This window comes from Helianthus annuus, chromosome 4 (assembly GCF_002127325.2).
Source record: "Helianthus annuus cultivar XRQ/B chromosome 4, HanXRQr2.0-SUNRISE, whole genome shotgun sequence".
Taxonomy (NCBI): domain Eukaryota; kingdom Viridiplantae; phylum Streptophyta; class Magnoliopsida; order Asterales; family Asteraceae; genus Helianthus; species Helianthus annuus.
The window spans coordinates 152397368-152420829 of NC_035436.2; the positions used below are offsets into that span (position 1 = coordinate 152397368).

General features: G+C 34.5%; 1 protein-coding gene and 1 pseudogene across 1 annotated transcript; one reads left to right on the forward strand and one right to left on the reverse strand.

Moving 5' to 3' along the window:
- Nucleotides 1-10658: 10658 nt before the first annotated feature.
- Nucleotides 10659-11417, reverse strand: LOC110934899 (ethylene-response factor C3). The gene has a single exon (XM_022177616.2). The coding sequence runs from the start codon at nt 11373-11375 to the stop codon at nt 10797-10799; it is 579 nt and encodes a 192-aa protein (XP_022033308.1). The 5' UTR covers nt 11376-11417; the 3' UTR covers nt 10659-10796.
- A 2586-nt stretch (nt 11418-14003) lies between these two features.
- Nucleotides 14004-17224, forward strand: LOC110933712 (annotated as a pseudogene).
- Nucleotides 17225-23462: the final 6238 nt, after the last annotated feature.

Here is a 23462-nt window from a genome sequence, read left to right on the forward strand (position 1 = left end):
TTGTGCATCCCGGTTACGCTTAAAAAATTTTCAAAAGTTAAATTTAAATCTTACCCTTCATTCCAAACACTACTCATTGAGGACAATGTCAATCTCAAGTGTGGGGATGGAGAAAAATTGGAAATTTTGAAAACTTTTGCCTTTAAGTCGACTTGATCGTGTTTGAAGACCGAATTTCTCAAAGTAAATCATCAATGGGTTCCAAACCAAACCAGATGTATAGGTCCTTAGTCATGGTCATGTTCCATGTGATTGTAATAGAAAAGGTAATTCTAGCAATTTTTTTAAGAAAAAGGAAAAGGAATGCCTTGCTATAGCTAACAAGCTTTTGGTAAAATAAATGCATGCTTCACATCGGTAACCTTTCTCCCCTACTTGGTGAGATTTTGAGCCTACTTTAAAACAAAAAAAAAATCATTATCATATACATATATTTTTCATTTGTTTGAGAGTAGGCCATATGTAAGTCTATGTTAGAACTTGTATGATTTGATACTCGCCGAGGCCATGGACTAGACATTCGCACATAGATGATAAAGGCAATTTAGGACCACCTTTTTGTTTTGACACCCTTATGTAGTTTTACCAACTTATCCACAAACCACCCATTAGAAGCCAAACTTCAACCCTTTTTCATATGTTTGTTAACCCATATCATTACCCAAGTTAAACCTTAACCTCGTTTGAAAACCGTCTAGAGAAGGTCCATTTGTTTATAGTTGTTGCAAAAAAAAAAGAAAAAAAACAAAAAAAAGAAAGAAAGAAAAGCCAACAAACGGGTCGAACGACCACAATCAAGGCTAAAAAAAATATGAATAAGTTAGATACGGGTCAAAATTACCCAATATCTTTTAGTTTATTTGTTTAGAAGAAAATAAGGATTCTTTAACGGTTCGTGTTCACCATTTTTCATTTTAGCCACTTTTTAGCCAAAAATTCCTAACCTTCGCCTAAGCCAAAAACCCGTAAGACCTTTTAATATGTGCGATGTCTATGTGTTATAGTGGAGGTGTGATTGTCATTCAAGCTTATAATTATAGAATAATATAGCTGGCCTTTGAGTGCTTATTACTAGTGTATTACATGCTAGTTCAGAAATGAAACCGAGAGGAGTGATCAATTGTGAGGGGTATGTTGCATGAGAATAAAAACCAAAGCACGTTAGATTTGGTTAGGCATTTCCTTGTTTGAAAAAGATTATCAGTTTGATTTGCTATTTAATAACCAATAAACTATGATTAACATTGTGAATGGGGTATGACTATGGACCTTAACTAAGAATTTGTAAGGAATTTGTGAAGTGTATTTGTTAAATAATGGTTGGATAATACCGAAAGAGTTTGCTTGAGGGCAAGCATAAGATAAGTGTGGGGATGTGATCGGTGTATTTTTTGTACACTCTAGTTTATTTTAATATAAAAAAAAGCATCGATATTGTTATAAAAAATATCACTTTGATCGGTTTTGTTGTTTTGTAAGTTGTGAAGAGAACTAGTTTAAAATGATGAATTTATAATTAATATAACATAAATAATAAACTTTAAAAAATCAAATAAGAAATACTAATTGCAATTGATATTCAAATTGTTTTCTTTGTTTTTGGAGTCAACGAGAAAACAAAACAGAATACTAAACAATTAACTTAATTAAAATTGCAATTAATGTATTTGTAATTAACGTGTTTGTTGTTTGGAATTGTGTAGAGAATGAAATATAAATGGAGTTCAAAAAGTGTGTTGAAGAATGGTTATACAGAAGTTAAATGGAGCATGTGCAATTAATTGGGTTTTCTATAACTCTTGCCATAAACAATCATCCATAACCCACCATAGAGTTTATCTTATTGGAATTAATGGAAACATGTTGACTAAAAGAAAAATGAACAAAACGTAACAGCAACACCTTTTTGGGAGTTTAAAAAAGTGACCTTGGAGCCACAACACACCACCACTTGATCTTCATCCATTCTCCACCATCCAAACCTTAACCCCTAACCCTCAACTCTCCTTCAAGAATCAAGATTATGGTTCGGTGCTCGTCTTCATCCTCCGGTGATCGCGCATCTTCGACCATGAACGGCTAGTCTCTTCGGTTTCACCCCAGTATAGATTGTTGTAAGAATTTCTAGGGTTTATGCATTTGTATTTTCATTTGACTTTGTGACAAATTGTTTAGTATTTGAAACCTTTGATAATTGTCGTGCATTTGAATTGAATTTGTGAATTGTCGAATGATTATAAAATTTGACTTTGCGCAATGAATTTGTGCACTTATGCCTTATCGTAGGTTGGGATTTACATGTCTGTGGTAACGAAGTGCATTACGGTCCATTGTCTATGACGTCGATAGCAATTGACACCTAAGCTTCGTGATAGTAATCCGTTAATCACTATATGCAATTGAATCAAGTTAAAACACGTAGGAACCCTAGGTCTTGTTATAATCGAACCGGGTGTGGAACTTGTCTCTAATTTCTTGCTTTAATCATTTAGTAATTTAGTTGCAATTTTAGTTAATCACCAGTGTTTTAGATAATACCAATTGTCGAGTCACTCCGATTAATTTTCCAACCAAATAAACTTATAAAAAAAATTAGCAATCTTCATAATCACATTGTACATTTTTGTAAATAGTCTAACTAGTTGAACAGGTCGTGTGATACTGACCACATGCTCTTCGTGGATTCGATACCCGACTTACCCTAGCTACCTAGATTTAATTGGGTTTTTGACTGATCGGGACGACGCGGTCACGTCAAGACTCCTTAAAGGATTTAAATGCACCTATGTTAGAAAAGGATCAATGGGGGCGAAATTCTTACAAGTTGGGATTGTTGAAGGGAATTTTTAAAGTTGGAATTATTATCGGTCAACATGTGAAACTTAGAATTGTTAAATCCAATAATCCCTTACAAAATGGTGGTGATGAGTTGGGAATTAGTAGAGAGAGGGGCTAGAGTAGTGGTCTAGAGTTTAGACCAATTAAATCAATGGAAAAATTAATAGTATTGTTGCGAGGGGGGGGGGGAGAAATTTACCAAATTAAAGATGGTAAATATCCTAGTGGTTAATGTGTGCTTGCTAACCAAAATATTTGGGGTTCAAATCATGTATTTATTCCAGAAAAGAGTTAATTACTGTTTTCGTCTCTGTCGTTTGTCAAAAATCACTATTTCAGTTTATTAGTTTAAAAATTGCTATTTCAGTCCATGTGATTTCACTATCGTAACCATTTCAGTAGAGTTACGCCACTGCTAGTAGAGTTTGTCAGTTTATTTAATTCTATACGGTGCGTATGACTTTATACGGCCCGTATACACCATGTGAAAATAAGTTACCTGGTCGTATACATTGTATACGAATATAGTATACGGCCCGTATTGCTCGAAAATTGGATTTTTCTCAAAGTATATAAGGGGTTTAAGGTGGCAATTACACGAGACAGTTCATAATTCAATGAGACATAACTGGACAGGTTCTTAAACTTGGACAGATGAAGTCACCCCTGTCAATATTGTCATAATGCAATGAGACATAACTGAGGACTAGCTAGGACTAGACCCCTGAAGTTGTCATTTGATAATCACATGTGCCAATCACACCTGACAGTTCATTTGATAAAATGCGTGGGAGAAAAGACTAGCAACCTTGTCGTTCCGTATTTTCTCCTTTTCTAATTCTCGAAGAATCTTGTAACATATTCTCTGTTTCTCTAAATCATCTGTAAATTATAAAAAAACAAACTATTCGGGCTTTCCATCCATATATTCCATCCAACATATGACACATGATAAAAGCGCTTCTCTAGACAATCTGGGATTATGTTCCGCTTTATTACAGTCGTGAGGTTGTCAAACCTTTCTAAAAGTATAAACAAATAAAACATTAACAAGTAACAAAGATTGGAGAACAAATTCGTGTCGTATGACTATAATAAAATGGAAGCTATCAACGCGGGGATTGGTACAGAAGCCGACATGTCTTCCTGAATCTGAAAGTTAACATTGACTTATAAAACCCACTAGCAAAATAAGCGCTTTTATCATGTTAGGGAGAATGTTCTCGAAATTGAAGGAAAAGAAAAAATGGCTGCTGATGTTTTTCAGTATTCGGATTTTGTTGGTTTGTTTCCAGCTAGGGTTTAGAATGGTTCAAGGAATGCTGGTTTTTCGCACAATATAAAGTTTAAAGTACAAATCACCTCCAATCCTTTCCTGGTCAAATCACACAATATAAAGTTTAAAGTTATAGTGTGTGTTCTTCTGCTAGTGGTTCGGTTTAGTTTTTTTTTGACTGTTTCAGTTATCTTTCAATAAATAATATCTGATTGAGAAGCACTAAAATAACAACGGTTCTCCAATTCCAGATCAGTAATGTAAGGGGAAGCGTTGAGATAACGGATATCCATCAAGCTCAAAAAGAAAACTTGTGTTTCCCATAGTCACAAACAATTACGATTTGTATCCTATAGCTGCATTTGGAACAAGAAGTCCAACAATCCATTCATTAACTGTTGTTGTCTGAATAATATGAATGCACACGATGAATTTGACAACTGTGACAACTTATTAAAAGTAGAAATCACCTCCAATCCTTTCCTGAATGTTTTGGATCATCACTTGTTTGAAAGGGATTTCGAGCAGTTGGTCGATGACATGATAGATAAAGATCTTGCACCGTGATCTTCATATTCTTGGTTCAACACCAACTCATATTTAGTGGTGTTTGTCGGGTTCTTCTGCTAGTGGTTTCTGTAACCAATTGGGAACCACATATATATTAACCAGGGTCTTTGAAGAGACGCTGATTCCGAATTCCAATGTCCTACAACTACAATCCTTCCTACATTATTGAAAATTATTATATCACACCCACCAGATACATCTTCCAACTTTCAAAATTCAAATGAAACTAACACGAAGTATCTCGAAGGTATCTTATTCATATATTACAAATTAATCATTCAATGCTGATGTTTATTTCAGGGAAGTTATATTGAGAAGTAGATGCATTCGGGACAAGCAAGAGAGAAACGTGGATTTTGTAATGATGTTTGGGAATTAAACAAATGTACGTGACAAAACGAGGATTGTTCTAATAGATTAAAGAGATTAAACCACGTCTAAGATTGTTTGTCGGGCTTCCAATGGAGAGATGAAGTCAAATGTGATCAAACTTGGACATTAGACGTAAATCTTGAAGCAAATATGTGGTTCCCCATTGGTTACAGAAACCACTAGCAGAAGAACCCGTCACGTCTTCTAACAACTGCTCGAAATCCCTTTCGACAAATCATAACCTGACATAACCTGCACCTGTCAGTCTGCCATGTCTTTTGACAAATCATCTGCTTCCTGAATCTGAATCTGAAAGTTAACTTTGACTCATAAAACCCACTAGCAAAAGAAGCGCTTTTATCATGTTAGGGAAAATGTTCTCGAAATTAAAGGAAAAGGAATGGTTGAAGGAATGTCGGGTTATGACGGTTTTCCCTTCGGTTGAGATCGAGAAGGATGATGTGAATGTTAGTAGCAGTGAGTCGAGCTCGGATAGTGATTCTCGAAATTTGCAAGACTGTTAGTCAGACTTCCAATGCAAACACAGGGTGATAAACAACGCTGATATGGAAGACATGTCGGGTTCTGTACCCATCCCCGCGTTGATAGCTTCTGTTTTATTACAGTCATACGACACATGATAAGAGCGCTTCTTTAGACAATCTAGGATTATTTTCTAACTAAACCCTTGAATCCCAATGCTTTTCTAAAAATATTTGTTTCTTTCCTTTTCATGAGGTAGAACCGGTTTCAACATCAAGGGAGAATTAAATGCATGTATGGACTCAAGATAAAGCAGTTGGTATGTGTTCATATCAGTGTTGTTTATCACCCTGTGTGAGCATTGGAAGCCCGACAAACAGTCTTGCAATTACATCTTCAATCGCAACAGCATTGTTAGTTTTAATGATGATTCGAAACATTACGAATAACTAGCAGAAGAACCCGACACGTCTTCTGTTAGTTATTCGGAATGACAATCTGATGACACATGATAAAAGCGCTTCTTTAGACAATCATATCATCTTTTTACTCTTTTCTTCGATTTCAGCAAATCTTTCAAGATCATTCACCTCTTTCAACCTACCAAAACACCTTAAACCCCTTCTTTTCTTCCCAAAACCAACCACGTTTACATAGTGTCGGGTTCTTCTGCTAGTGGTTTCTGTAGCCAATTGGGAATCACATATTTGCTTCAAGATTTACGTCTGATGTCCAAGTTTGATCACATTTGACTTCATCTGCGGCAGTCCAATGACTTTCTTCCCACGCGTCTGCACCATGATCTTCATATTCTTGGTTTAATACTAACTCAACTTTATTGATCTTCATATTCTTGGTTCAATAATCCGTTCAATTTCGAGAAACGAAAGGGATTTCGAGCAGTTGGTTCAATAATATGTTCAATATCAGCGTTGTTTATCACCCTGTGTGAGCATTGGAAGCCCCGACAAACAGTCTTGCAATTACATTTTCAATCGACACCGCATTGTTAATTTTAATGAAGCAATGAAGATTGAATGTGCAAACTGACACGTCTTCTATGATGATTCGAAACGTTCCGAATAACTAGCAGAAGAACCCAACACGTCTTCTGCTAGTTATTCAGAATGACAATCATATGACACATGATAAAAGCGCTTCTTTAGACAATCATATCATCTTTTTTACTCTTTTCTTCGATTTCAATAAATCTTTCAAGATCATTCACCTTTTTCAACCTACCAAAACACCTTAAGCAAATACACAACGGTTCTCCAATTACAGATCAGTAAGCAAATACACAACGGTTCTCCAATTCCAGATTAAAGACGGTTGCGGTTTGCACATTCAAACTTCATTGCTTCATTGAAATTAACAAGGCAGTCTCGGTTGCATATTTTAGAGAGACCTTTAAAGTTACCGTGTGTTGTAGTTTGGAAAGATAACCGAATAGAGGTCTGAATAACAAACTGTGGAGAACTTGTTTGTGTCGGGTTCTTCTGCTAATTATTCGGAATGTTTCGGATCATCATAGAAGACGTGTCGGGCTCTTCTGCTAGTGGTTTCTGTAACCAATCCACTAGCAGAATCAATAAATAACCAACACGAAGATCTCTGCGATCGATAAGGTTTCCATCAACGGACTAATCGGTAACGTTAATCTACTTGTACTCCGATTTAAGCGGCGTGTTCCGATCAACGTTTATCGACATTGTTAAAGGTGATGTAGAGTTTAGAAACCCTAGAATGATTGTGTTTTTATTGGAAAAAAATGGGATAATAGAAAAATCAACCTTGTATACGGCCCGTATCCATGCGGTAAAAACCAAAAACTTTGGTAAAACCTCACAAAATAAATCCATTGGGTCGTATACGTTTTACTGATTGTATACAAATGTATACGGGCCGTATACTATTAAATCAAAAAACATTCCCTGTGTATTTTCCTATTCAAAAACATTTTATACGAGCCGTATAACCTTATACGGTTCGTATACAATAGGGGGGGAGGGGGGTTGTGAAAATAAGATATAGGGGATGTGTAAATAAAAGGGGTCATAATAAAATAAAATAAAACATAAATATAAATATAATAATGTTTTGGCTATAAAGGAATATTCTCTTACTATAGCAAATATTTCCATCATGTTTTTTTTTTTTTTTTTTTTTTTTTTTTACTAAACAAAACCATTAATGATATTAGGTGGGACGTACTGCTTGTAAACACTTGCCTCCCTGGCTCCCTCCAAGCCATTCAAGCCAAATAATAACTAAAACGAGGTGATCGATTAGATATTCTGTCTTGTAAACATACCAGCCTCAAGTTAATGACTGATTCATTCTCAGTTGAGTCAACTTAGCTCGTAACTTGCTTGAGTCACAAAATGATGCGTAACACGATGAAGTTAAACTAGAATGACCGAAAACGAATCAATGAAGAGTTTACCATCAGTTATTGTAAGAAAGAAAACAAGTATTCCCAAGATTTGGAATTAGATCAGGTGGATGGTTCTTCCAACTGAGAATTGGGACTAAAGAAAGGCAAGAGCTCAACTCTAATCATCATCATAATGAAACATACAATACATCCTCAAAGGAAACTAGAGCTATAACAGACTCAACTAACTAACTACTACAATCAAATAGCTCAAGGAACTGGAAGATTGCGAGGAAGACTTCAAAAGATGCATGGTTGGTCATGGTTGGGACACGTTTCGAGTAATTTCACGGTGCATACTCTTGGATCTTCGACCGAGAAATCATTGTTTCAGGCGACTCACGACAGTCATTTATTGGGTAAACAGGATACCAATTAAAGTTTTTGGTTTTTGTGTGGAAGGCTGCCTTAAATAGATTACCAACTAAGGTAGAGTTAATGAGAAGAAACGTACATTTACCGGTTAATGGTCTGTCAGAATGTGTCGACCACTCGACCATTTATTGTCATCTTCCCAGTCCGAGAAAAAGATATGGCAATCGCAAGGAATGCAAAGGTGGTAACACGTACGGTCAATCAATTGCTACGTACATCAATCAAACTTGCTGTTGTATTGGTGGCTTTAAGGTGGATTTTAGAAACCAAGAAATGACAAGATTTTCAACAACAATCACATGGAGAAGATTGTCGAAGAAATTGTTGGAGTAAAGTTCAAAAACACTCCAATAACTATTTTGCTGTTAAAAATATGAGAAATTTACGAAAATAGCTAAGAATGAGTTTGATTTACCAAAATGGTCACCTCATGCGTCGGTGGAGCAGGACATCACTGATTACGAGAGAGCTTATGCGTCTAAAGGGTTCATCCCATGCGTCCGTGACTCATAAAATTTACTTTTAGGAGATTTGAGGCATCTCATGCGTCCGTGACTCATCCCATCATCCCATGCGTCTGTTTGAGGCATCTCATGCGTCCGTGACTCATTCCATGCGTTGCCGACTCATCCCATGCGTCCGTGACTCATCCCATGCGTCCGTGACTCATCCCATGCATCCCATTTTCGTACTTGCTGCTTCATCCATACACGCATCCATTTAAAGAATTAAGAATGCATAAGAGGGGTGATGCACCGTTCCAACGACGCATGAGCTGGCTATTTTGGTAAGTCAACTTTATTCTTGGTCATTTTCGTAAATTCCTCAAAAAAATATTGCTGTGATGAGGGTGAGATTACAAGTTTTAGATTGGAATTCTTGATGTGTTTGGAATAACATTTTTTATTATATATATTATTGTATTGATGGTGGCTGTGCTCTAGCTGCTTGTTAGTTTAGTATAATATTAGATCACCATTAGAAAGGAAGAAAATGGTTAAAAAATCCAAATTAGTTGGTGCAAACGTACCCGTCAGCAAAAACAGACCAAATGACAATTAACGTCAAAATGAAAAGACTAGAAGTTTAATGTAGAATTCTCTTGATTAGGCAATCCTAGATTATGTGTTGGATTTTTGGTGGTTTGATGGTAAAAAAAGGTGTATAACAAACTAGAAGACAAGTGAGAAAAGAAAAAAGAAGTTAAACTATCATTTTCGTTAAATTATGAAGTATGATTTTTAAACAACAAATTTCCTTATACATCCTTAACCAGTCACCTCATATTTTACTGGTATATTTTATTTACGATAATAAAGGTTAATTATCATTTTCTTTGTTAATTAATTCTAAAAGATATCGCTTATGTTAACTATTGACTTTTTCTAAATTATAATTCTAAAAGATATCGCTTATGTTAAATATATTGTCTTTTACTAAAATTATATTAAGTATTTCAGTTAAATATTGTCTTTTACTAAAATTATATTATGTATTTTAATTAATAGTTGTCACCTGTATAAAAGTGTTTAATATTACTAATAGTAGTACTAGAGTTATAAAGAAATATATAACGAGATAAAAGATGTTTATAGAAATACAAATTAGATTTCCGATTATTATTGGAATGCGATTAAGATAAATTTGGTTTAAATAACTGCAACTTTTCCAATTTAATCAATTTTTTTCTTTAAATTAAACCTTTTTGAAATAAAAACATGAGAACTTATATTTTTGGATTGAGATTAAATTTTATTTTTGAACGACAAATTTGGATCACTAACGGACCACTAGGGTATTATTGTGCCACCAACAGAACCCCCGATCATATCCATCTTCACTAGCCAATGATGCGTATACACCAATTTAGGAGAAAAACAAAAAATCTGTGGAAAATCCACTTGTAGAAATCGAACCTAAAACCTAATGGTTCTAAGCCTTAACCCACCCCAAAGATGTCAGTAAGCTATAACCGTGAATTCTGGATTAAGATTAATTAATCTCAGAAGTTTGATTAACACAACTAGTCATATTATCTTGTATATGAGGCTTGTTAATAATTCATATTATAACTATATACTTAGTCATGCTAGCTGGTTACTATTTGATAGTATCTAAATCCTATGCTATAACAAACCGGCACCCTATAAACAATGTACAAACGTAAATAAGGCTTTGATACGTGAATTCTGATAAGAAAAAGTCTAGCACACTAGTTGAAGTTGGTATGCGAAATTGTTGGGGGCACGTAAGTCATCATTACTATTATATATACGTGAATTTTGGTGATTTTCTTAATAAGAAATAATCAGTGAATTACAAAGATTACTCTTTTCTTTATTTTGGTGATTTTCTGAATAAGAAATAATCACTGAATTACAAAGATTACTCTTTTGTTTATTTTGGACAAAGATCACAACAACCTAATGGAGAACATTCAGTTGACTATGAAGTAGATGTACCATTTTCCGATATTGTCAATAGTTGTTCCAAATAATCAGCACCCAAATCCTCCAAAACCACTGTCGACACCTTCTCTCCTCCAACGACTTTATCTTTTCTTTTACTCTTCTGACAGTGTCGCTTCTTAAGCACAACCGCGGGCGAACAACCTTCTTTAAAACCATACTTCATCTTCTTCAGTGACTCCTTCACTCTCTCCACCGGAAAATTCAACACCGCCAACGACCCTCTCATCGCATACGCCGCTTCATCGTATGCCATGGCGGCCTCCTCCGCGCTATCAAACGTCCCCAGCCATACACGGACACCATGCCTCGTGGAATCCCTAATCTCCGCAGCGAACTTCCCCCACGGCCGTCGCCTAACGCCGCGGTATGACTTGTTGGTGATTGATATAGATTGATCACCATCCAGATCCACCATTGCTGCAACTGCTAGCATGTCAAATAGCAGCATATCTTGGGAGGTGTTGAGATTGGAAGGGACTGAGTCTTGCCGCTTATCTTGGGATAATGAAGGTTCGTCGGAGCTCAGGTGAGGAGTGCAAGAAGCAGCATCCATGGAATTAGGTTTTCTTGCAAGAGTGCTGCTATAATATATGTAATACATATACAAGTGTTTCTAGAGTTATATCAAATGTTTGTACTTTTATATATATATTTTTGAACGACCAACAATATCAATCCCGAGCACTCTCAGGGCACCTACTGGATCAAAAGAAGTACTCTGAGAGTAACCCGGGTCCACCACCAATTCCGGGGAAAACCCGGTAACCCACCCGTACGTAGGCACGACAATGAAATTACTGGTAAAACCCGTTTGACTCAAGGATCCAAGCCAGGTTTCCCTGGGTCTTCTATGATTGCCCACCAATGTTTGATTCTGCATCAAGGAAGTTGAACTTACATCTCAAAAAAAAATGATAATAGTTATTGCTTCTAAAATAAATGGGGCAGAATTTATCATAAATAACTATTAGTGTGCTAAGTGTCCGAACAAATAAAGTAATTATGTTGCAAAAAATCAAACTAGAGTGATAATAATGATGTTGCACTTTATAAACATTGTAATTGTAATGTAATTATCATTCCTCTGGTTCAGTTTTGTTGTAGCGTGTAAATGTAAATATATCTATTAGCACACGTAAATATCTCTATTAGTGGTAGGGGTGTAAACGAGCTGAGCCGAGGCCGAGCTTGACCAGGCTTGAGTTCGAGCTCGTTTAACATATAAAAACTTAAGCTCGAGCATGGATCGAAGGTAATTTTTCAAGCTCGAGCTCGGCTCAGGCTCGACTCGTTTAGTATTTGTTAATTAATTTATATTAATTATAAGAGTTAATTGCTCGGATGGTCCCTGTGGTTTCACGTTTTTTCACCTTTAGTCCTCACCTTTTGAAAATAGCATTTATGCTCCCTATGGTTTGTCATTTTGTTACTCGGATAGTCCCCCAACATTTACTCTAGGGACTATCCGAGTAACAAAATGACAAACCATAGGGAGCATACATGTTATTTCCAAACTAACTGACATCTACTCAGGGACTATCCGTGTAACAAAATGACAAACCATAGGGAGCATACCTGCTATTTTCAAAAGGTGGGGACTAAATGTGAAAAACTTGAAACCACAGGGACCATCCGAGCAATTAACTCAAATTATAATTATTATTTATATACACTCTAATTTGTAACATATATAGGCATTAGGTGGTTGTACTGGCTGCATAATCAGTTTTCTTGGCATATTGAACTTGTACGTTTCTTTGCTTTTGTTGTACTCTTTTGTATTCATTACACAATTAGATTTACTCTCTCAAAACGCAATCGCTTCTCAAGAGAGAGGAAGTTCAGATGAAATAGGGGAGAAAGCAAGAGATGGAAAGAGACTGGAGGAAGGAGACGACGTAAAGGACAAAGAGGCCGACCACCGTTGTTAGGGGTGGCTTGACGCTGGCATCATCATCATCATCCACACGCTTGGGCTGGCTGTATTCCGACGAACCTAGCGTTCTGCCGTGACTTCCGACGGTGGTGGATAGGGTCAAATCAACCACCAAACCCGGCGGCGGCTAGGGTTTCGTGGTGTAAGGAGTTGTTAATGAGATTTAGATCCCACTCAGGCAGATCTTTGTTGATTTTCTTAAGAGTGTACATTTCTTCTTCGTCAAACAAGAAACATCCAAGTTTGAAGGTACCTAAGTACACCAAGTTTGATACAGCAATTGGAGTGAAGTCACCTAAATACACCAAGTTCGAAGGTACAAGTTTTTTTAATTGTAGATTAGTGATGCTGATGATGATTATGCTTGTTAGTAGTTTCTAAATCAAGTGGCCATTTATTTCTGAACAGTAGTAAGTATTTGTTGATGTTTTTTTTTTTGGGATAAAGGGTGTGATTATGATGTTTATATGGTGTTTTTTTGTTGTTAATTAAATAACAGTTGTTTAGGGAGATTTATTTGTTGGACATAGATGGATACACAATTGTTCAATTAGAGTTATAAGAAAGGTATAGGGTTTGATGTGGAATTTATGTTAGCTTTGAATGAATCTGATGATGATGTTAACTAATTGGATGTGTACCCCAGTTGATTATGTTTAGCGAATTGTTCTAACAGTTGAATTACCAATAACTCACATGATTCATGTCTTAAAAGGTAATTTAATGGATTTAAAATATACAAACGGGTCGACTCTTAACATGTACAAAGTTTTGTGGTGGATTAAGCATAAGGATAAAAATGTATTGATGTGTTGATTGTATCCACCATAGGTCGGATCATAAAACCAACCCGAGTATTCAAGTCTTCGAGTTGTCCAAATACCCTAAATGAATCTCAATTCGACCAACGTTGCTGCCAACACCACTGTCCTCAACAGTCGCCACCGTCATGTATCGTCTCGACACAATGCCAACGTTGCAATGGCACACTAAACTACTAAAGGTGTTTTGTACACTTTTTAGATCTGCACATAAGTTGTTCGATCTAATGCCTTAATGACTATGCGTTTTTATACTAACTGATGTCAAATTTTGGTGGTTTGCAGCTCAGTAACTACAACTCCTTTCAGGTTCTGTATTTAAAGAACACACTTTGATCAAAACTGGTTGATATATAAAGATGAAGACCTAAAATGGTAGCATAGACATACTAAATTGACATGATGAACTACTACACTATGCATGATGGGAAAAAGGTACGTCATAAAAATATGACATCAATATTCATAATTATATTCTATTAAATAAAAAGAGTGATTTAAGTCGATAAACTATTGAAAGAATAAAAACAAACCAATAACTTTTTTCAATTTCAAAAAAAATAAAAAAATAAAAACAATAGTTGTATAAATGTAATAGTTATTAAAAAATGAAACAAACTAGTCTGATTGTTTGTTTACGTAACTGTACTAACATTATATTTAGAATATATATATATATATATATATATATATATATATATATATATATATAGGGAGCCGCTAGAATGAGAACCACCTCGAGTTGTAAGAACCGCGAGAACTACACCCCGCGGAGCGCCGTTCGCCATGATTTTTTTTACAAGTAGATGTGTATATTATAAACACAGCCGTAAAAAATCATGGCGAACGGCGCTCCGTGGGGTGTAGTTTTTTACACCACAAGTTTGGTGAAAAAAAAAGAAAAAAGAAAAAAAATTAAAAAACACCAAACTTGTGGTGTAAAAAACTACACCCCACGGAGCGCCGTTCGCCATGATTTTTTACGGCTGTGTTTATAATACACACATCTACTTGTAAAAAAAATCATGGCGAACGGCGCTCCGTGGGGTGTAGTTCTCGCGGTTCTTACAACTCGGGGTGGTTCTCATTCTAGCAGCCCCCTATATATATATATATATATATATATATATATATATATATATATATATATATATATATATATATATATATATATATATATATATATATATATATATATATATATATGTATATAGCAAGACTTACACCAACACTGGTAAAATACTGATTTTTACCTTAAAATACTGGTATTGTACCGAACATTTTTTATACCGGTACCCAGCTTTGATAATTTTTGGTACCGGTTCGGTACGATACAGATACGACGCTCATCCCTAAATTAAAATGGGTTTATAAGTAAGTGGGTTTTTAAATTCGATGAATTTATAAATGTAGTTTATTTTAATTAAGTTATCCACAACAAACAACTGTTTGATTTCATTGCCTCCATGACGCCAAGGAATAGCGTCGTTTGGGATGTCAGCACCGGAAGCGGTCAGGCCGTCACCTCAGTAAGTTATTTTTTCCCTTACCGGTCTAAATTTATGTGTAATCGAGATTATTATCTATTATAGTTGTTATTATTTGATTTGTGATTTATATATAAGTTTTTTTTGGTTATATCTGTAATTTGAATTGTTATTATGAAAGTACTATTAACTTTCGTAAACGGATTGTATACAAAAGTGTACTCGGCAAAAATGCAAGCAAAATTCAGCGAGAAAAGATGCTCCAAAGTTTCCCAAAGTTTGTATTATATTATTTATTTCATAAAAAAGCAATTTATAAGTTCTTTCAAAGTTTGCAGTTGAATTAAGTATGTTTTGTTGGTTATACACCTCTTAAAAACATTTCCCGCAGCTGGAGAACATCTAAGATAATCAGTTTTCTTGGCATATTGAACTTGTACGTTTCTTTCCTTTTGTTGTACTCTTTTGTATTCGTTACACGATTAGGTTTACTCTCTCAAAACACAATCGCTTCTCAAGAGAGAGAGAGGAAGTTCAGATGAAATAGGGGAAAAAGCAAGAGATGGACAGAGACTGGAGGAAGGAGACGACGTAAAGGACAAGAACAGATTTTGGGTACCTTAAAGATTTTGATTAGAGGTATTCTATTGGGAAATTGTTGGGTCATGGTCAGTTTGGGTATACATATGTTGCTATTGATAAAGTTAGTGGAGATCGTATTGCTGTTAAGAAAATTGATAAAAATAAGGTAAGGTCTGTCTGTTGTTTGATTGGAGTTATAAAGTTTATGTCTTTTTGTATTTAAAATGAAAATGTAAGATGCTGATCATATACAGGATTTGTTGAAACAATCAAAATATGTAATGCGGATCAAGAATCATGTGAATAATTTCTTGTGGATTTTTAATGATTTTGTAGACCCTTAATTCTGAATTTTAGAAAGATTGTTTTCAAAATCACCCGATTGTGTATTCGCATCTTACTTATATTTGTTTTGCGATGAGTTTGTCACATAAAAAAATGAAGCAATAGATGTAAAAGTGATCTAACTTTAATTTTTGAATAATGTATGAATCCATGTAGTTAATTATGAACATAGTGGTGTTAAATTGTTATTTGCATTCGATGATAGATGATCCTTCCGGTTGCTGTTGAGGATGTCAAGCGAGAAGTCAAAATATTACGAGCGTTATGTGGTAACGAGAATGTAGTTCAGTTTTACAACGCATTCGAAGATGATTCCTACGTATATGTGGAGTATGTTCTGCAAATCCACTGCATTCTAAGTGAATTCTTTTAAATTCCTTCTGAATATTGTCAAAATGAGGATTTTATGCTTTTCGACAAATTTTGATTATATAACTTTTTACTTTCAGGTTATGTGAAGGCAGTGAATTACGGATTGGATTTTGTCGAAGTAAGAACTCATCATCTTTGACTTCATAAAAGTTAAAGAACGCGCATCTATAAATTTTGATTTTGTGATACGATTTCGTTTATCCAGGAAAGACAGTCGTTACACCGAGAAAGATGCCGCAATAGTAGTATGACAAATGCTTAAAGTTGCAGCGCAGTGCCACTTACACGGTCTGGTACATCGCGACATGAAACCAGAGGTATCAGCAAATAAACACTCGTGTAGGTCAACGGTCAACTACGGCCACACATGATTTATTTCATTAACATATGTTTATTCAGTGATGCTAACAGCTAACCTTATCTTTATCTCATTGTTTTTGTAGAATTTTCTTTTCAAGTCAACAAAAGAAGACTCACCTTTGAAGGCTGTAGATTTTGGATTGTCAGACTTCATAAGACAAGGAAAGAAGTTTACCAATATCGTTGGCAGTGGATATTATGTAGCGCCTAAAGTATTAAAGCGTAAATCTGGACCCGCTTCTGATGTATGGAGTATAGGCGTAATCACATACATTCTGCTCTGCGGGCGTAGACCCTTTTGGGATAAAACCGAGGATGGCATTTTTAAAGAGGTATTTTTGCATGAAACGTTACGGCAGCCAAAGTCGAAGACCGCTTCCTGTTGTTTAAAGGGAAAATCACGAAAATGTAAAAAAAAAGTAAGCTACTCATAATATTTAATTTCTTAAAACATTTATATTCATTTTAAGGAAACTAAATGCATACATCTTTTTAGCAATTGTGAGCTTTGGGAAAGTTACTCCTGAACAAAAAGAACAAGTCAAAAATTTTAAGCTATTTTTTTAAGGAAAAATTACAAGTTTTGTTCTTTATCTTAATACCACTTATCAGGCGGTGTCCTTTCTAAAAAATTTTGACAAATTTTGCCCTTTACAAGGAATTTTGTTGCACGTTTTGTCCTTTAGACATAACCCAGTTAGATTTTCTTGTTAAATCTTGTCACCCAAGGGTATTTTAGTCTTTTTATCCATTTATTTAATATTATTTACAAGTTTTGAAATAAATTTGTAAAAAGAGTAAAATACCCTTGGGTGACAAGATTTAACAACAAAATCTAACTGGGTTAAGCCTAATGGACAAAACGTGCAACAAAATTCCTTGTAAAGGGCAAAACTTGTTAAAATTCGTTAAAAAGGACACCGCCTGATAAGTGGTATTAAGATAAAGGACAAAACTTGTAATTTTTCCTTTTTTTAATTACAACCTTCACTATTTGATTGGTCATATGAAAACGATTTTGGATTAAAAAATGTCCTTTTGTAGAACAAGTGGGTTGAGTTATGTTGGGTATTGATCTGGGCAATCTATTAGGTTTTTTTTTATCAACCAGAGTTTCTATCAAGTAGTTGATATATTTTACTTTCTAAAACTAGGTTTTTCAATCTGATATGAAGTTGAGCCCCGACCGCAATGTGGCGGGTACTCCTTCCAGTTATATATATAATTTAGTTATTTTTTATATTTTAATAAATGGCAAGTATTATTATATAAATATATGTTTAATACATTAGTAAAAAAAACATTTAAAAAGAAAGCTCGTTTAGGCTCGCAAGCCGGCTAGAGCTCGATAAGCGAAGCTCAATTTCGAGCTCGTTTACTAAATGAGCTAGTTTTTAGGCTCGAGCTCGAGCTTGAGCTCGTTTAAGCTCGGCTCGTTTGCACCCCTAATTAGTAGTAATTATGAAATGCCACTAGTACTGCGTATTTATTTTCCTTCACTTCGTACATTTCTCACACTAAAACTGTGACAACGGCACAAAACCGGTAATTTCGTACTATTTTAAATATTATTTAATATCTGCAATTATGTCCTTAAGCATCAACATTGTCTGAGTACTTGCTATACATATGAATTCATGCACGTTTTATACTTCAAATATTGCTTTATGCATTACTTTAGCGTTGCGTCAGAAATACTAGTAAACTAATCGGTACGACACGCTGTGTCAGCGATTCTGCAGAAAGCAGTCAGATATTAGAATTAGGGCCTAGGAGTAGGTCCAACATCTAAAATACATTAAAACCCAAGTGTGGATACAAGGGTTAACATATAAACTTTCCGGAAGCTAAACTATGCACTAAAAGACACCTGAAACGCACTTTAAATGCAGAATTCAGCATAAATCAGCACAATTCAGCTATAATCAGCTTTTAAACACATTAATATCATGTAGAATTTATGTTTTATTTTCCAAAATAACTTACAAAGTGTCGGGAATTAAAACTACCACAAAAGTGCTTCATACTTAGTGAAACTGCGCAATTCAGCACTTTAACGAACCGTAACGAACCGAACAACCAGACAATAACCGGGACATCAAAATTTGACTAGAAGTAATGTTTTTATGATATTAAACTAGTATTGATGCTAGAATACCTTAAAAATCATAAAAACACCTAAACACACCTAAACTAACTTAAACCCCCTAGTTTGCACTATAAGCCCGTAACTACCAAAATTTTACAATTTACCCCCCCCCCCTCACCATAACCGGCCCCATGGGCCCCACATGACTACCATTACTTTATGTAACTATGTTTCCTAACTAAATGACATAAAATCTCTTAGAAAGATTTGATGTTGGATTTTTCTTTATAAAAGACCATAAGAAGAACATATTACCCATTATCACCAACCACACCATCTTCTTCTTCCTCCTAACCCCCTAACTCACGGCTCACTTCACACACATACAAACGTCCATTTTCAAGCTCCTATCTCACAATCTAAGCTTACTACAAGGTGTATGGAGGCCATTTAAGAAGGTGTATGGTGCTAGAACTTGAAGGACCTCTTTGTGGAGCTTTTAACCACTCACTTTCTTCCTTGATCATCATTTCCATTTTTGTGCCACTTCCCTAGCCATTAGAGCTAGTAGTAAGCTTCTTGATCACTAATTTAAGTCATGTTTATGTTATGTACAAGTTTCACCATCTAAACAACTTAACTTCTAATGTTAAAAATGAGAAGATCTAACATATTCATGAAGAAAATAAATGATTACATGAATTTTTGATGTATGTAATGATATTGTTGATGTTATATCTTGTGTTTATGATTAGATCAAGTATGTTAAAGCTTGGATCTAACAAGTTTAAGCATGGATCTTGAAGGATCCATGGCTAAACATGATGTTAAAAATAATGATCTTTCTAATAAACATAAAAGTGGTTTTAGAACATGATTTACAAACATTAAAGACCATTACACTCATGAATGAGTTGGTTAGTAAAATAAAGTTTGATAAAAGTTTGTTTAAAAATCACAAGAACACTTATTCTTGGAAAGATCATAATATGTTAAATGTAGATCTAAAAGACTACACATTATTAACAAGAATCAAGTTCACCATGATGTTTCATATGAAGAAATTAGTATATGTTGTTGATGATTGTTTTTGAAAATTGTTTTGATGATTGAAAAGAAAATAAACACATGTTTTGGAAACATGGGAAACCTCTATTTTTAGGGAAAACTATGTCAATATTTTTATAAAATTTTGACACTTAAAAAAAATATAAATTTTGGTGAAACTTATTCCCTAAAAATTCACCTAAAAATATTTACCAAAGTTTCCCTAATTTTTATGTAAATTTCAAGTTAAGAAATGATGATTTCTTCAAGTTAAAAATTGATATTAAGTATGTATATTTTTAGGTAAAATATATATATTTAGTGATTACCAAATTTTGTGCTAAATGTATATTATGTGTATTATATGTAGTAGTGTATCAGGACTTGAAAATACACTAAATACTCTCAAGGAGTATGAATACAAAAATACACATACAAATACATGAGAATACATAAGTATATACGTATAGAAAAATTCCTCACATGGTAATACATGGACGAATACAAGAAAATATATATTAATGAAAATACATTTCTTGACATATTATCTAACTTGGACAAGTTATGAATTTAAAAATGTATTTTTTGACAAAAATATATAACCATTACCAAGTAATGGAATTTATACAAAAATTGGGTGTAACCATATATATATATATTTTATAGCATGACAAAATATATACATTTCATACAAGTCTTAAAAATATATTATTTTTAAGAAATCTAATTCCAGAAATTAATAAAAATCAAAATATTGATTTTTGGTGAAAAATACAAAATACACAAGTATTTACATAAAATACAAGTATACTTTCCTAAGAATACTTGTACCAAAATAATATTGAGAATATTATTTCACAAAATACTTATATTTATTTTGGGAAAATAATATAAATAGCTCTCTTGAAAAGTTAAAAATATAAATTATTTTTAACAATTTATTACCTCGAAAAGTCTACATGAACATGCAAAGAACAAATACATAAACAAAAGATGGTGACTTGTACTTGTGTGATACAAGTCTAGTGACTAACATTAATAGAACACGAATAGGTCACGACGCTAAAGGTGAAGTTTGCGACGCAGGAAACGCAAATTTGTGAGTTCATGTCCCCACTTTTAAACTTTTACTTGTTTTCTAAACTTGGGGAAAATGCATGTGTTATGGTATGTTGATTTCAAAAACTAAGGAATGACACATAGATCACGTGACGAATAGGGTATCATAAGCACCATTAGTCAACGTATACATTTAGACCGCGAAACAGAAGGGTTAGATCTAATGGGTTTCAGGCAACCCCACTCTTGGCCTACTTCTATCAATGAGTGCTTTTGTGTCTCAGTCGATCTCGACAAAAATGCCTAGGTTTGGTGGCTTCCTATGTCGTGACATATGTTAATGTCCTCGCGAAACATTAGAGATATCGTATTCCTTACATTTACAGACATGGCACAGATACGTTTTACAAAATTACATACCATGTTTTCGTTCAAGTATATAAACATTCAATACAAAAACTGCATGAATTCACACCAACATTATGTTGATGATTTTTTACAAAACTCACATGTATTCCAGGTAACTAAAGTGGATGTACACGTGGTCTCACTCTTGCTCCTGGATGTCGTTTATGTTTTTAGCTTTGTTGTGTCAAGAGTCCGATGCCTGTTTTGTGGGATTTGATTGTTATATTCCATCTCGTGTGGTGATATAATGATTAAAAACCTTGTGGTTGTCTTTGAAAATAAGTTGTAAACTTTTTAAACAATTATTAGTCGTGTGATGTAAACAGTTAACTTATGTTATGTTAATGGCATTTGGAGTTATTTTACGAGCATGTAGTATGTTTACTATTCGTATGCAATGAGAACCTTTCAGGATCACACCTCGTGCTTCCGCCTTAGAAAAGGGTGTGACAAAAATATTTGATAGTAAGATATAAGTGTTATATTATATAAGGGATCATGCAACTTTCGCTTATATAGTACATTTTTCTAGGTATATTTGAATAATTTACAACAATAATAACCTTACCCAGTAAATTCCACAAATATAACAACTATTGGTGGAGTCTGGGAAGGGTGAGATGTAGACAAACTTTACCTCTATCCATATGAATAGAGAGACTGCTTCCAATAACACTCATGGCTCAAAACCAAACAACAGGCAAACAATCCGAACTAGCAATATAGCAATAGAAATCTACCCGTCATATAATAAACGGTGATAGAGTAACATCGTATAATAGAAACAAATATAGCATCCTAAAGCAATAAATGCACACACACGCATGATGATGATAATCATATGTAAAGTCCACCTAAGTAGTAGGAAATATTAACCTCTAACCCAAAAAGCTCATATACTTCAGTACCCTCTCCTAGAAATCATTGACCTTGATTCTACGCCTCCACAAACTCCTATCATGGATCATGTCCTAAGAAAGGTGCAACTCTAGCAAATCTTGCCTAATCCGCTCATCTCAAGTCAACTTGGGCCTTACTTTACTCTTCCTACCCTCCACACGAAGGGTGTCCACTATTCTAACTGGTGTCGTTGTCGGCCTCCTCTTCACCTACCTAAACCATCTCAACCTCCCCTTTGTAATCTTACTCGATGTACTAGCTACTCCTGGTCCTTCCATAAAAACCTCATTTCTCATACAATCTAACCTTGTATGCCCACACATCCACTTTAGCTTCCTCATCTCTGCCACCTCCACCTTGCGCGCATGTGTCTTTTTGATAGCCCAACAATCGGTTCCATATAACATAGAAGTCTAACTGCAAACCAATATTTTTTTCCTTTAATTTAGTTAGGAACCTCCTGTCACACAATACCCCAACGACGGCTCTCCACCTACCCCACCCAAATTAGATACGGTAGACACCATCGTTATCCATCTTCCATCATGTTGTACAATATATCCTAAATATCTAAACCTTGTAACCTGTGGCACCACTTGACCATTAATGGTGATATGAGTATCCTCGTGGTCAACTTTCCTACTAAAATTATAGTAAAGGTATTCGGTCTTTAAACTAATCGTTAACCTTTACCTTTTAAAGAACCCGCCACTCTTTTAACCTCTCGCATTGATGAACTAATAAGCGCCACTATTGAATAATATACAATATAATATTTGATTGTAGAAGAGCTGGAACTTAAAGAAATACTAGCAAAGGTCGGATATTTATGTTGTGATAAACTCAATGTCATCATGTTTTTTGTATATGTTTATTTATAAGGGCATAATAAGAAGAAAAAAATTATTTCGAAAATTACTATTTACATTTAAACCAACTACCCACTGGAATATAACTTTTTCAGATGTAAATATTTTTTTTTTAAAATACACATTCTCTTTAATTTTAGTATGGTATTATTATAATTTTGAAAATTGTTTGATGATATACATACGTATATACTTATATACACATTGAAGGAAATCTAATTTGTTTTAAACATGATTTGATGTATGTGCATATATTAGATTGAAGAAATGTGGTTGTTTTGAACATTATGGTTTAATATAAAGTTGATTTCCTTTGGTTAAAGGAAAGTTTCCTCTTTCCAAAATTTTTTTCAACCAAACACACT